At 41.2% G+C, this 16604-nt stretch overlaps 1 protein-coding gene across 2 annotated transcripts in view; it reads left to right on the top strand.

The window, feature by feature from the left end:
- MEGF10 (multiple EGF like domains 10) overlaps nt 1–16604 on the top strand; it is a 178669-nt gene that overhangs the window by 104054 nt on the left and 58011 nt on the right. For both annotated transcript variants that reach the window (XM_061422913.1, XM_061422912.1), the window contains exons 6-7: nt 12965–13211; nt 15030–15150. In XM_061422913.1, coding sequence (XP_061278897.1) covers nt 12965–13211; nt 15030–15150 — 368 coding nt within the window. The remainder of the gene's footprint in view (nt 1–12964; nt 13212–15029; nt 15151–16604) is intronic.

Here is a 16604-nt window from a genome sequence, read left to right as displayed (position 1 = left end):
TCACAGTTGCTTGCCAAGAGGCTCCCCAGACAGAGCCTCTGGTGGTGTTTTTCTCCCAACCTCTGACCATGAATGTCCTTACCAGATGAATTCATGTCTGGTTTGTATTGCTCTGGGCGTCCTGAGAACACTATAGATGTTTATGTTACCCGCGCTAGTCAGTTCATAAGCTGTAAATACAAGGCTGGACTGTCATTTTATTTAACTCCACTACACATCATTTATTGATTTTTTTCCTGTTTTTTTTTTTTTTTTTTAGCTTCGAGTAATTGCCCTGTATATCTGTTTATCAGAAAATCCTGGTTCAACCTCAAAAATCTAACCTTTTGCTACTCTTTCCTGGTGCTATTCAAATCCAAGCCACCATCTTCTCTTAATTGTGATCACTATAGTCTCCCTACTGTTGCATCTACTCAAGCCCCATTAGGGTCAGTTCTCTCTTCTGAGACCAGAGTAATCTTGTCAAAATGTACTTCAGAACATGCTGCTCCCCTTCCGAAAACTCCTCAGTATTTCCTATTATTGTTAGATAAAATGCCAAAGCCCTGATGTAGTCTACCAAGCCCTGTTTGATCCATCCGTCCATACCTTCCTGCCCCCTTCTCATCCCACCAATCACTCAGGGTACCACACTGTTTAGCCTCTGCCTGTTTTTCCTGGAACACAGTAGTTCCATTTTTGCCTTTGCACTTGATATTTTCTCTGACGAAAATGCTCTCCTCCTTGGAACTTTGCATGGCTGGCTTCTTAAGGCCAGTGGACTTACTAAGTGTCGCCACCAGGAGTGGCTTTCCCTGACTCGATATAAAGAATATTCCCCCATACCTATCTATTACATCTTCTTTTTAATTTTTTATGGCACTATTTGAAAATATTTCATTTGTTCACTTCTTTTTTGGTCTGTATCTCCCTCCAGGATATGAGGCCCATAGAAACATAAATTTTGTCTGTTTTCTTCACTGCTGCCTAGCTAATTTATTCACCTAATGTCTAGCATAGTTCTGGGTACCCAATGATTCTCAGTAAATATTTGTGGAAGGAAAGAATGAAGGCATAAATGTTTCAGGAGCAGTAATGGATATAAATAGGAGATTCGAGGGATGAGTAAGGTTCTACCTCTTTTTTCAAACGCTTTCAGTTTAATAGGATTGGAAGTCCATCTACAAATACATAGGCAAAAGGAGTCAAGGAGGAAGTGGTCCAGTGTCTTCTAGAAAAGGGCATGACCTGAGGTCCTGCCTTCCTTCGAAATCACCGAGCTCAGGCTCCAGTGATTTCAGTGCTGGGAGGGATTGGGGGCAAGAGGAGAAGGGGACGACAGAGGATGAGATGGCTGGATGGCATCACTGACTTGATGGACGTGAGTCTGAGTGAACTCCGGGAGTTGGTGATGGACAGGGAGGCCTGGTGTGCTGCGATTCATGGGGTCGCAGAGTCGGACACAACTGAGCGACTGAACTAAACTGAACTTTCCTTACTGTTGCAGTTTAAGCAGATCATTTAAGGCCTTTTAGACTCCCACATCTATGATGGAGGTAATAAGTATTTGCACAGTGGTAGTCCTGAGTACATATCCTTCGGTACTCACCTCCAGCCCTCCTCCTCTGGGAGCCTTCTGCCGTTCTTGCTGTCCTCTGCCCAGAGGATATAAGGCCTCTAGATATAAGGCAATGGATTGAAGGCTTCTGTGTTCCTCGAGCATCCTGTGCACTGCAAGGCTTATTGTTGTTTAACTACTCAGTCGTGTCTGACTCTGTGTCCCCATGGATTTCAGTCTGCCAGGCTTCCCTGTCCTTCACCATCTCCAGGAGTTTGCTCAAACTCATGTCCATTGAGTCAGGGATGCCATCCAATCATCTCATCCTCTGTTGTCCCCTTCTCCTCCTGCCCTCAATCTTTCCCAGTATCAGGGTCCTTTCCAATGAGTTGGCTCTTCGCATCAGGTGGCCAAAGTATTGGAACTTCAGCTTCAGCATCAGTCCTTCCAGTGAATATTCAGGGTTGATTTCTTTTAGGATGGACTGGTTTGATCTCCTTGCTGTCCAAGGGACTCTCAAGAGTCTTCTCCAACACCAAAGCAAGGCTTATAATGTTAGCACGTTCTTTTCTGATAAGTCTCACTGTGGGCCAGTATCTTCCAGTAGATAAAGAAAGCTATAGGACAGGTCTTAGGAGCAATAGTAAGTGCTCAACAAAAAGAACTTAGGAAAGAATGAATGAGCAAAAGAGCAAAACTATGGCAAGACTTTATAAAGCAAAATATCCTGTAATGGCTCCCGAGGTGGTTATTATGCTTTTGACTTCATTGAATATAAATGTAATCCCCCCAAATCCCTTACAAATCCCAGCCTACAATGTATATCCTGGAGATTTTCCTGTACCATGAATAGAGTCATCAATATGCTCTCGTTGAGAGACATCAACATTTAAATTTAGACACATTAAGGAATAAACATTTCATGCCCTTTTCCCTGGTTCATCGCTTGGGGTAAGCATCCACTGTAGTTAAAAAATGACAGTTCATGCTTCCAAACTTCATTTAATAAACATTTTTTTTGAAGAAGAAGAATAAAGGTTCTCTCTCAGCCACTGAATAATATTAATATAAACAGCACTGGGTAGCTGTCAACAGCGATTGCTGGCACGCTGTCAGCTCTCCAGCCGGCTTTTTGACATGTGAAGGACGTGAGGTTTTAGTGCTTTCAGAGGATCTGGAAAATACATTTTTATTGTTCTTCTTCATGGATGGAGAAGCTTTACAAACTTGTTTTATTTTTTAAAGCACTTGATGTTTTGAATGAGGATCTTTTCTTCTACATTAACAAAAGGGAATGACACAGCATAGCCTTGTTAGCCCGAGGCACAAGGAATGAAATCATAGGGAGATAAAAGACCCCGAGGGAACCACGGCTTGGGAAGAAAGGGTATATGTTTCAGGAAGAATCGTGTTTTTCTATCCTTTGAGACAGCAGAAAATTATTTTGGTCTCTTCTAAAAGCTACTCACTCTATAGAGACGCTTTCTTGAAAATGACTTATTGGTGCTTTGTTTACATATGAGACTACGAAAGGCTGAATTTTCTTTCCTGCTAATTTCTCTAATAATCACAGATTATCCTGTGCTTAAAGTCAATGGAGAACATCACAGTGAAACTCCATGTAAAAATATATTTTTAAGTCCGTATAGCTGACTGATATAACCTAATAGATGCTTGACATTTAGATGTTAAGGGCACTTATAGTTACTTCAAACAGCAACCCTGGTGAGGGTAGTTATGTATTATAAACTGACGTCACTTTCCCTATGATAAACATGAGTTCTAAGATTCAATACATTATCCCGTTTTAAGTGTCTGGTAGAGATGGGTCGCACAGAGTTGTACATGACTGAAATGACAGCAGCAGCAGCAGAGATGTATCCACAAGGTTCTTGAACTCCATGTAATTCCACAATTTTACTTCTTTGATTCCAAAAGTATTAAACTAAGACAAAAGAAAAACACAGAATAAAAAATGGGCTACTTAGTTCATCTAAGGTTTGTTTAGCCCTATTTCACTTTCATGCATTGGAGAAGGAAATGGCAACCCACTCCAATGTTCTTGCCTGGAGAATCCCAGGGACGGGGAAGCCTGGTGGGCTGCCGTCTATGGGGTCACACAGAGTCAGACATGACTGAAGTGACTTAGCATAGCATAGCATAACACAAGTACACAGAATTGAGCCCTTTTGTTGTTCTCTATCATTCAGAACCAGTTGTTTTAAGAAAGTATATTATACTTCAATATGTGTCTCAAGGCTGTTTCTGTGGTCTTGGTGGATGTAGATAAGCTGGGAAAAAATCAAGTCCTGGGATTGACACCTTCTAATATGGCAGATCCTCCAGATTCTATTTATCACCATCTACCTCTTTACTCCAAGAGGATGATTTCTAAGAAGTTCACATATTTGTTTCTAAGTTTATCCTTTTACATTTCTGAGCTCCATTTATGAGCCTGCACCTCTGGACACATTAATCATCAGCAAATGAGAAATTTCTAAATCCAGTTTTTAATTGACAATTAAGAATAGGATGTAAATTAACACTGGGTTTCATCCCAGGCCTGAGCTTTTTCCAATTAGCTTTATTAAAAAAAAAAAAAATGTGGATGAAAAGAGGGATACCAGGGCTTATTTTTTACTTTATGGAGTTACTGGGCAAGTTGTTTTTTGGAATTCACATTGTGAGAACCAACTTGTCCTTTTTGGCATGAATGATTCATGCAAGACAAACAAATAATACAAACCAACGACAGGCCTGTTATTCCGGCCTCATATACAGCTGGAGGATGTTTTTTTCAGGGTTGGGACATTTCACTGAGCCAACCACAGAATAAAATTGCTGCTGCCACCAGATCTATGCTGTGTCACACATACCAACAAGTATTTTAGATGTAATTAGTATGTTTCACCATCCCCATTTGACAGAAAATTAAGTATAATAAAAGTCAGAAACTTGTTCAAATTTCATGGCTAAGAAGTTGCAGTGTCCCCGTGAAGGTCCAGGCCTGTCCAGTGTTAAGTGATTGTACCCCAGCTAAGTGACTGATGAATTTTATAACAAGGTGAATGTGATGGTAAACATTACTCTTTTCTCTCAGGGAAAAATGATTTCATCCTTTTTTTCCCCCCTGATGAGGGAGTCCTTTGGGTAAGGCAGTATATTAATGTGCCCTTGATCCTTCCTCCAGGAGTCTCTCTCCATTTAGTATGTCTCTGTATCTCTAATTGTTCTCCTTTCTTTATTCTTGGTCTATACAAAAACAAGAGATTTACTAAACCATCTCTCATTTGTTCAAAGATTTTTTCCTGCGGCCTTGGTTTTGTCAATACGTGTGTGGCTGTGGACATGTTGGAACATTCCTTATCAAATGGTTCTGATGAGCCTGCTACTAACACTTTGGAACCTGGGAACTGTCATTTAGGCAAACAAGTATTACATCTCAAAACACCTGTGTGACTTTGGTTCTACACTGTTCCCCCCTTGAAAAGCTGGCAAAAGCCAGTAACGTGCACTGGTAGCAGGTCCTGTAATTGTGTTGGTGACATGGGATGGTATGCATGGCATGTGCAAGATCACAGCTTGGGAGGCCTTGCTGGGTTTGGGTTGAACTCTTGCTTTTGCTACTTGAACGCTAAGTGACTTTGAGCAAATTATCATCTAAGTCCATTTTTCACATGGTATGTTAGAATAATTACACCTAGCTCATTGAGTTATTATGAGGATAAAATGAAATAGCTGCATATGCTGACATATCTTCAAAACTCAATGCATCTTGAAATCTCTTCTCTCCCTGTTTTTTGCATGGAAAGCTAGACTAAGGGTTTGAAGTAGGTTCAGTTCAGTTCAGTTCAGTCGCTCAGTCGTGTCCGACTCTGCGACCCCATGAATCGCAGCACGCCAGGCCTCCCTGTCCATCACCAACTACCAAGAGTTCACTCAAACTCATGTCCATCGAGTCGGTGATGCCATCCAGTCCTCCGTTGTCCCCTTCTCCTCCTGCCCCCAATCCCTCCCAGCATCAGAGTCTTTTCCAGTGAGTCAACTCTTCGCATGAGGTAGCCAAAGTTTTGGAGCTTCAGCCTCAGCATCAGTCCCTCCAATGAACAACCAGGACTGATCTCCTTTAGGATGGACTGGGTGGATTTCCATGCAGTCCAAGGGACTCTCAAGAGTCTTCTCCAACACCACAGTTCAAAAGCATCAATTCTTCAGCGCTCAGCTTTCTTCACAGTCCAACTCTCACATTCATACATGACCACTGGAAAAACCATAGCCTTGACTAGATGGACCTGAAGTAGGTTAGGAGGAGAGAATGTACCTAGAATTGTGATGATGGTTTTGCAGGTTTCTCCGCTTGTCCTAGTTAGTTGCCCTGTTCTGTGTGTGCTCTTTCACTCACTCACCACCTGCATCTTGAGAGCAGCCACGTACCACGTACTGTGTGGACCTAGTTTTCCAGTCAGAGTACTCAGCTAATGGCATCAGTATTGTTTTCACAGTGAGCTCACTGGCTCTTTTGTTTGCAGAGAATCATTTTCAACTTACAGAAGCTCTTCAGATCTGACCATCCCCTTCATTTTATTTTCTCTTTGAGAAACACCCTATGTTTTCACTACTGAGATATTTTCCTATTTTCAGTGCCCCTCATTGTTGAGTCACTGGCTGACCCTATAAGCTTGCTCAGTGGAAGGTCTTATCATTGGCTGCTCCATCTTAATGGATCATATTAGATGAAACACATCATTGTGAGGTATTATGTTTAACCAAAATACTTAATTTCACTGCCTCAGGAGCAGAATGGCCTTGTGAAAAGCGTCTGGACTTTTGTTTGTGGACAACCTTGGGTTTGGATACTGATGCCACAGCTGAGTGTTTTTGGATGTTTTACCTAAATGTTCTCATCCTAAATATCCTCTGTGTGCTAAAGGTGATAATTATACCACTTTGTTGGTGCTGTAAGGACTAGAGGGAGGTGGGTAAAGCATGGAGCATAGAGCATGACACAATACAAATGCTTAGCAGATCCAGCAGATCCAACTATTTAAAAACATAACTTTTCGCTTGCTTTTCTCCTCCCACCAGAAGGATACATTCAATTGCAGAGAATTTAGAAAATCTAGTTAATTCAGATGAATTAGAGAAAAATCACACAGTCTTAAGATCCAGAATAACCAAGTGGTCCCATATGACCACAGAGCTTTTCAGTATCTGTCTCTGTGTCTCTTTCATTTTCTCTCTTCTCCTCTCTCCCCTGCACATTAGGGTCAGTCACATACAGTTGCTGACGTGAGGTCATTTATAACCTAAATTAATGACAGTTTCACTTTCACTTTTCACTTTCATGCATTGGAGAAGGATATGGCAACCCACTCCAGTGTTCTTGCCTGGAGAATCCCAGGGATGGAGGAGCCTGGCGGGCTGCCGTCCATGGGGTCGCACAGAGTCGGATACGACTGAAGTGACTTAGCTTTTAGCTTTTCATGTAGTTGATTCTAGTCTGTTGCTAAAGTTGAATCATGTGATACATATTTTTAGTCTACTTTTTACAGTTATGATATTTACAAACATTTCAAGTTCACTGGGACTTCACTTGTGGCTCAGCTGGTAAAGAATCCACCTGCAATGTGGAGACTTGGGTTTGATCCCTGGGTTGTGAAGATCCCCTGGAGAAGGGAAAGGCTACCCACTCCAGTATTTTGGCACGGGGAATTCCATGGACTGTATAATCCATGGGGTCTCAAAGAGTCAGACACAACTGAGCAATTTTCACTTTCACTTTTCAAGTTCACTAAGTATTCTTCTACAATATCACTTTCAATTGATGCATGGTATTCCATTGCATGATTATACCAATTTTTTTTTTTTTAACCAGTCTTCTATTTCTAGAAAATTAGGTTGTTTCTAATTTTGTTGTTATTATAAAAACATCCTTATAGCTTTGGAGGGGGTAGAATATTGTGGTTTGGAAAACAGACAAGAGATCTGTTCTTCACTCCTTTTAACCTGTATGACTTTAAGCATATCAGCTGTTATCAGTTTTTTCAATAAAATAAGGGTGACTGTAGTCCCTGCTTCATAGGGACACCATGGTCGTTCATCTGTCTCAGGTGCTTTCAATGGTATTGGTGGGCACAATTTGTAAATATTATTAATGGTTAACTATTGTGAATTGATGTTGTCTTTATATACTTATGTTTGTTTCCTTTGGAAAAATCCGCAAAGATGAATTTATGAGTCAGGGGCTTCTGATACACTTTCCCAGGCTAATCTCTAAACTGGATATAGTATCTGAACTCCCACAGTACTGCATAGAGTGCTGGTGTTCCCAGAAAGGGAGTTATTATCATCCTCCCTTTGAGGATCAAGCTCATTGTCATTATTATACTACTTCATGACTCAGGGGCACAGTTTTTCACAGCTTAATATCTCTGACTCATTGGAAAAGACCCTGATGCTGGGAAAGATTGAAGGCAAAAGGAGCAGAGGATGAGATGTTTAGATAGCATCACCAACTCAATGGACATGAACTTGAGCAAACTCCGGGAAATAGTGAAGGATAGGGAAGCCTGGTGTGTTGCGGTCCATGAGGTCACAAAGAGCCAGACACGACTTCGCAACTGAACAACAACAGCAACATCTCCGAATCAGAATGTTTCTCATTATCATTGTCAGCACGGTGACTGCCAGGACATGGTTGTATGAAACCTTCTGCTGACATTTGATAAGATGTAGAAGGAGAAGGAAATGGCAACCCACTCCAGTGTTCTTGCCTGGAGAATCCCAGGGACGGGAGCCTCATGGGCTGCCGTCTATAGGGTCGCACAGAGTCGGACATGACTGAAGCGACTTAGCAGCAGCAGCAGCAGCAGAAGGGTATCTATGTGTCTTAAGATCTGTGAAATTCAGTTTGAGAGATATGAAAAAAGGCAAACATATATAAAAACTGTGATCTAAGTGCAGAGTTAGTGTCATGGAAAATACACAATGCCTTTTTCAGAGAGCATCTCAGATAGGATCTGTAGAATGTACCTGAAGCTCAGATGTTCTGGACTGAGTGGCAGGCTGGGGAGGACTGATGGAGAGGACATGTCTAATATCTCTTCCTCTCTGATTATTTCTGTTCTTCATTTTGTTATGCACACAGCTAAGAAAGATGATGAGGGCCATGATGTAATAGTGTAGAACCCCAAGAGAGCATTCATGATTGTCTTTTCAAAACCTTTTGGCTGTTGCATGTATCATTCTTTCTGAATGTAAAACTGCCTGCAGCCTCCCTCTTCTTGCAGTTCCTCCTTTTTCTACATAAAATTCTTCGCACTTTACCTATATATGATTCACTATGCCATTAGGTCTCATCTTACACATCATTTTATTACGGAAGCCTTTCCCTATTCACCAACACTAGTTAATGTCATCCCTGCATTTTCCATTGTACCCAGTCCATATGCTTACCTTACCGCTTATCACAGGGTATTTATGCTCTTGCCTACTAACTTGACACCTTGTCATTAAACTGTAAGCTTGTAGAAACATGAGCTTTATTATTCTTATTTGAAGTCAAGGTCTAGTACCATGCCTGGCAGAAGGCATTACTTAAAAGATACAGCTTGAATCAATTTCAGTCCCTAGCCCATGAGTCTACCTCTGGTCATTAGAAATTACAGCCATAATGGCCCAGGGGTAATTCCATTCTCGTCAGTGCTCTACTAGTTGTCCTTAAGGGTTTGTAGCATGGACTGTACACTTCTGATATTGCATAGTAGTTTAAAATTCCTTTTATTTCCTTTTATTTGTTTAACTTATTATGAGAGCTTCTTAGAGTAAGCTGTCTGTACTGAGACCCTCGATAAGCTGTCTCCTAAAATACCTGCATGAATCTGGGCACATGGCATCTGACAGCCTGTTCCTAGCTGTTAGCACAATAAGAGCTGAAACCAGGAGCTGTAAAGGAGGCATCACCCCCTTCTTTAATCGGAAACGAAATTTTGTTCATTTACCTTTTCCTGTTAGGCTATTCAAGCTATTTCCGTGTTAACTACATTGTTTTTTTAAAAAAATGTATTTTATTGAAGTATAATTGATTTACAATGTTGTGTTAATTTCTGATGTACAGCACAGTGGTTCAGTTATACATATATTTTTAAAAAGGTTGTCAGTGGGAGAAACCAACCTAGTCCCTTTTTCTTGAGGAGTGAAACATTTGCCCCTTGAAATTTGTGTGAAATGTTAACTAAAAGATGCCAGATAATTTGAGTTCACCCTCTTCAAACTGTCTTTCCAAATGCAGTAGTTGAATTCAGGATAATTGTCCAAGCTTGGCACTAAACATAAGGAACAAATTCTGCCTCTTGTCGGGACACTCAACATACTCTTGTGTATGTAGTAATCAGGGAAGAAAGCTGGCTTTTGTGCGATAAACTGTGTAACTCACTGGGGTACATTTAACAGTGAATGTACTGAAGCAGTTAAATCTGACAAATGAAAAAAGGAAGTCGCAGTGACGCCTACATTCAAGCCAGGCTTCTGTATCTTACTTACTCTACTTCCTGTCTGTTTTTCTGTAGACTTCTGTCTGTGGATTTTCCTCCCAACGGAGTCCATATTGGTGCCTCGTATTCACATTGTGAGGCATATGTATCAATGGCTTTTTTACGGAAATACAACCCCGAGGGAAGAAGCTGTCACTTCAAAGCATGCCACAACGCTTAGACACAGCCAGAAAATTAACCACGTCAGCACGATAATATTTCTTTAATGCTTTAACCCTTTCTTTGATGCTGATGTGTGTGTGTGCTCAGTCATGACTGACTCTTTGCGACCCCGACTGTAGCCCGCCAGCCTCCTCTGTCCATGGGATTTTCCAGCAAGATTACTGGAGTGGGTTGCCATTTCCTTCTCCAGGGCATCTTCCCAACCCAGGGATCGAACTCATGTCTCTTGACTACTGTGTTACGTGGGTGGCTGGATTGATGCTGATAGTCATCAATTTCTGCTGTAAACTTGTTTCTACCACAAGGAGATATCTTAAGAGTTTTGTTTTTGTCTGATCATAATAGAACTGATATCTGCCTGACTGCTGTGCTGGAAGAGAAGCTGTTGAAGGGGGTGGGCAAATAAATGAATTATGAAGGAGAGGAGAGACCAGTTCTGTCCCCTCAGTACTTGGCTTCTTCCTACCACTCACCTCTTATTGTGAAATATACTCTATAAAATGTATATGCTCCAGCCCACCTTAGTCCAGTTTCACAGTGAGGGAAAAGGACTCTAACCCTTCATGAGTTGTTACTTTGTTTGTTTGTTTTAATTCTTTTAACATGATCATGATATCCTTATCGAGGTAAATTTATTAGCTACATTGTTTTCTTGTGTCAATTAATTAATTCTCCATTATACATAAGGAAAAATGGATCTTTAATTTAATATGAAGTTCCCAGAAGTTGAAAGGAATATGGACATTTTGGAGAGGATTCAGCAGAGAAAATGTGTGAAATTGAATAAACTTTTAAAAAATACATCAAAGTATTGAAGTTGTAGTATTTAGTATATATTTGGGCTATACTGGCATTAAGGATGTATTTACATTTAAGGAGTAAAATCATTTATAATATAGAGAACAATGTTATACTAGATTGACTATACTGTGAAGAAGATGTGGGGGGATGGGAGGATCAAATTATAGAATAATGGCTTTGACTTACATAGAATGAAGATTTTCCTTACTCTTAGGACTGATGAACCAGGGCCTAGTTACAAAGGACTTGTTTACTTTGGGGGAACCTTCAGAACAAGATAGATTCCTTTCCAACTGAGATAGCTTGGAGGATTTCAAGAAACACACCATGTAATTTTTTAAAGAATGGATCTTAGATTGAAAGAATTAAAACTGAAAGAAAAAGGAGTGTTGTCCATATCCACAGGCAAAAAAAAAAAACCTATTCATATGAATAATAGTTAGGCTGAAATCTCATCTTGGAACCATCACCTTATCTTATTTTGTGAAAGAAGATTGTTCTTAGGTAATTGCTTTCTTGATCTGCTTTAGGTTCAATAATTCTTTCTCATTGCTTTTATTTAATTGTGTTAAAGTATGTTTATTAAAGTACTAATAAGACTAAAGCCATACTTATTAGAAACAGAATTATTCATTTAAATTTCTTGATATTATGAAATGAAAGGTAGGTTCTAATACTGGGAGATGAATCCTGCAAGTCTAAAAAGTTGTTTTCTGTGTGCCTAGTTTTGTTTTTTTCAATAGTTTATTCTGTATCTGACATTACAAAATTTTTATGAAATGAAATTTTGTTTTATCATAAAGGCAATTTATCCTAGGAACTCTAGGCAGGGTACTTCCTCCCCAGTGATTTTTATAGCATCTAATTAATAAATGGATGACTGACTAGGCAATGCATGTTAAGAGTAGACTTTGCTTATTGTCACCCTTGATAAATTTTAGAATGTTTGCGACTGAAGTTTTTTTCTTCTCTGCTTTTTCCTGCTCGTTGACTTGAATCAAAGCCAGTATTCCTTTCCTTGGGAAATGCACCTTAAAGTTTTTTAAATGCTTTTTTATTGCCTTTATCTTTCCTGGTTTTATCTACCTCTTATCTGTTTATTTGCTGTCCACTTTCAAGTTCCGGCTTGTTATATTTTTAAAATAAGTCAATGACTTAAACATTTTAGTCAGTTTTTTTTTTTTTCCCTGCCTTTTCTGGTTACCTCCCAATCACACATATTTTGACTGATTTATCGTGAAAGCACATCAATTTCCTTTTCAGGAGCTCGGCCCAGGCCCATAGCTAGCAGGATCAGCCCACTCCACAGTGGACTGCATGTGGGTCATTTCTTTATCCCTCTGGTCACTGCGTGAGTCGCTAAGCCGCTGACTGCCATGCTTCTTGCCCGGTTTCCTGTCTCTTGTCAGCTCCTTCCTGCCCCTTCTTCATGCTGTAGGCAGCTGATCTTACTAGAAGGCAAATCTCCATTGATCCTCAGTGCTTAAAATCCTTTATTACCAATCCTCTGTCAACTAGATACAATCCAAACTTCTTGATGTGTATAAAACCCTTGCATAAGCTGACCATTCCCACCTGCCTCGTCAGCCTCCTCTTTGCCCACAACTGCTCACACCCTCCCCTAGCCAGTGACTGCCCACATCACACACAACACTCCAGGTGTAGGGAGCAGACTGAGCACAGGCCTCAAGCGATGCTTGAGTAATGGAGTGAAAGAAAGTGGTCCAGTGCTGAGCACCAGTGAAATATTGCCATAGTTGTGTACCCAAGCCCTGCTGCTCAGTGGAGAAATGGTGATAAAGGGGTCATCCAGCCACTCTCTCCAAGGGGAGAGGAAAGCTGGTACTGAAGAGCTTGCCATTATCCACACCCACACTCTGATGCCCTCCACTGTTTCTTTCCCCAACCTCAGCGTGCGACGGTGATCACTGGGGGCCTCACTGCAGCAGCCGGTGCCAGTGCAAAAATGGGGCACTGTGCAACCCCATCACAGGGGCTTGCCACTGCGCTGCGGGCTTCCGGGGCTGGCGCTGTGAGGAGCGCTGTGAGCAGGGCACCTACGGTAACGATTGTCACCAGAGATGCCAGTGCCAGAATGGAGCAACCTGCGATCATGTCACGGGGGAGTGCCGCTGCCCACCTGGATACACTGGAGCCTTGTAAGTGATCGCCACTGGGCAGCGTGCAGAGCCCGCCCACCCTCTCTGTTCCTGCCGCCAGCCTCATATTCCTGTACTTCTGTCTCTCTGGCTGCCTAAGGAGTTACTAGGGGACAGGACTCCAGGCAGGTGCTCCTGCAGTTTGTTGAGCATTAGAGCCCAGTCAGGGTCTTAGAACCAGCTTCCATGCCTTCCTTTGGCAGAGCAGAGATAGAGGGCCTGGATGTTGTGTTGAATATCAATATTTGGGGTTGCTGGGGCAGATTTGGGTTCCACTTTGACACTCCCTCAATTGCATTCATTTCACACTTTGATAACTCCCTTGATTGCATTCATTTTACACTTTTGGCTATTAACGGTCCATGTTGTTCTGCTCTGTGTGGCAGTTAATAAGATGGATAAAAGAGGATGAGTTCAGTGCCTTAGAGAAGGAAATAGATGTTAGAAATAGTTTATGCTCAAAGGTTAGCTGGGTTATTTAAGGCTCATAGATATGTATGTGTTGTTTTGTGAATATAAAAGGACTTGTACCACATTCGTGTAGTACATGTGCACACGGTTTAATTCTTTCTGGAAAACATAGAAGCAAGTACTTAATCTCTACTGTGTTGTGCTTAGTTGCTCAGTTGTGTCCGACTCTTGGTGACACCATGAAATGTAGCCCACCAGGCTCCTCTGTCTATGGGGATTCTCCAGGCAAGAATACTACAGTGGGTTATCATGACCTCCTCCAGGGAATCTTCCCAACCCAGGGATGGAACCCAGGCCTCCTGCATTGGAGGCGGATTCTTTACTGTCTGAGCCACCAGGGAATCCCAAGAATACTGGAGTGGGTAGCCTATACCTTCTCCTGGGGATCTTCCCGACCCAGAAATTGAACCGAGGTCTCCTGCATTGCAGGTGGATTCTTTACCAGCTGAGCGCCCAGGGGAAGCCCTTGTCTCTACTACTTTCTTTATTTTATGGGAAGGGCATTCTTTGGTTTGCTTGTATTAGCGAACAGACTAAGAGGCAGAATTTGCCCAAAAAAGTGAGATTAAAAAAAATCTTGTTCCCTTACTGAGAAAATTTTTACACCTGTAAATCACAGAACTAAAACTTGAAAAAATGTGGCTCATGAGGTAGCTGTTTCCTGCTGACAGAGTTAAGGCTGTAAAGTAAAGCTAAAGAAAAAACTGAATTAGCCAAGAAAGCCCTGATTTTCAGAAAAATGGATGAGCATCTCAGACTATTTAATTGTTAATGTTGCTTTTATGGGTTTTTTATCAAGGTCCTAGTTGAATAAGGCTTTGAGAAATTTGGAGCAATTTTATAGGAGAGTAAAAAAGACAAAGGCTTAAAGTAGGAGGTATATTCATATAATATGGAGGAGGTTCATCATTTTGCAGAAGAGAATGCTAAAAATTGAGTACAAGGAATATGTACTAATTAGGTGATGTGAAGATGTTTCATTCTTCTTTGAGATTAGAACAAACACACCAAGTACACTTCCAGTGTAACCCATGGGCTTTTTGAGAGTTGCATGGATAGTCCCTGTAACTAAGAGTGTGTGGCCAGTGAGAGTCATCTCTCTGATAGGACAGATTCTCCTCAAATTGAAATGGTTTCAGTAGAAAATATCCCCCCAAAAGGGAAGGAGTAAGTGACCCCTTGACCCTTCCAGTCAATATGATTGGTGCTCTTGTTGTTAATGAAACGAACAATATTGAACAGAGGAGCTTGTCTATTTTAGGGTCCTGGGTGCTGCTGTGTTTGTGAACCTAAGGGTTGTAGGTTGGGATAAACTATGGTGTCCTTTGTCACATGTTAATCCCTCAGCTGTGAGGATCTTTGTCCCCCTGGCAAGCATGGACCACAGTGTGAGCAGAGATGCCCCTGCCAGAACGGAGGCGTATGTCATCACGTCACTGGAGAGTGCTCCTGTCCTCCTGGTTGGCTGGTAAGCATCCCTCCCCACCTGCCAAAGACCCTTGTTCCAGGATACCTGAGTGAAAATGCATGGGGAGAACTTTAATACAAAAGAATGTCACATCAACGGATAAAAATTTCAAAATTGGAAATATCTGACCATTTCAAAGCAGGAATTTTTTAGTGCAGAGAAGGCAGAAGGTGATTAAATCCTGAACTTGAAGTTTACTGAGGGTTCTCATGGAAAAGTTAGTAGGCCATCTGTCCTGCATCTCCCTTCAGGATATAAAAGGGAAATATCTCGCCTTTCACATGACAACAAAAGCTGTTAATTACTGTAAGTATTCAAATAAGCATTTTCATAATTATGTTATATGGATCATTATTATTCTTTGGGAGCATTATTCTCAACAGGTTAAGTGTTGTGTGAAAAAGTTATTTGGTCTTTGAATCTGGAGACTCATTGAGGTCAATCAAGTTTTCCAAGTATTGAAGAACTCGGAGCCTTTAGTGTAATGATCTGTACCTTACTACACTTCCCAACTTTTGACTATGGTATTCTTTCTTTGTGTAGTATCTCACAGGCTTAATCTTATGTGGAATACCCAATGTCAAAGCTGGTTTACTAGGTAGATTAAAATCAGGCAATAATATTGGCTCATGTTTCTCTGAGTTGGTTTCTGTAAAAGTCTGCTTGAAGACAGGAGAGTGAATGACCAATGTCTGTTTCCTTCGTTAACATACAGAAAACAAAACAGCAGTTTACTTCATGACTACCTTCCATCTCCATGAGCTGTAGTGAAGTTGCTCTTGCAGGGGTACAAGTGATGTAATTGCCAGATTCAATAACAACTCCTCCATCTTCATTCTACTTCATTCCTCCAAAGCTTTTGACTCTGTTGCTCATCCACCTCCCTTTCCTAATCTCTTTCTCCACTTCTCCCCTTCTCCTACCTCTCTTATTAAAGATCTCTTTTCCTAATCCCTCTTTTTTTATATACCATTTTATTTCCTGTGTTTCATGCCAGTCTTTCTCTTTTCTCACGATACATCTTTCCTGGAAATCTCATTAAGATCCATTGCTTTAACAATCATCAGCTGATTTTTCTCAGCCTTGACCTTCTCTGACCTGAACACAGATGTGTATTTGTCACTGTTCTGTTAGACTCTCCACCCTAGTTTCACCTAAAGACATGTGTCACTATCTGCCTGAACTATGCCTAGGCTGGAGCCTTAGGAGGCAGACATGGGATTGCCCTTTCTGTAGGAATAGAGCAAAGAAGACTTGGAGTCCACTTCCAGTCAGAATCATGGGAAGTAAGATTGGGTTCAAGATGGTAAGACCACTGGGAGAAGTGAAAAAGAAATGTAAGACCGAAGGCAAGAATTGGAAATAATAAGCAGACAAGACAAGGAAGCAGAGCCTGGAGAAACTCCATGGAGCAATAGAGTCAGTGCAAGGGGGCCTTTTATTGAGTGCCTGAT

The sequence above is a fragment of the Bos javanicus genome, chromosome 7 (genome assembly GCF_032452875.1).
Source record: "Bos javanicus breed banteng chromosome 7, ARS-OSU_banteng_1.0, whole genome shotgun sequence".
NCBI classification, from domain to species: Eukaryota; Metazoa; Chordata; class Mammalia; order Artiodactyla; family Bovidae; genus Bos; species Bos javanicus.
This window is presented reverse-complemented; position numbering and strand designations above follow the sequence as displayed.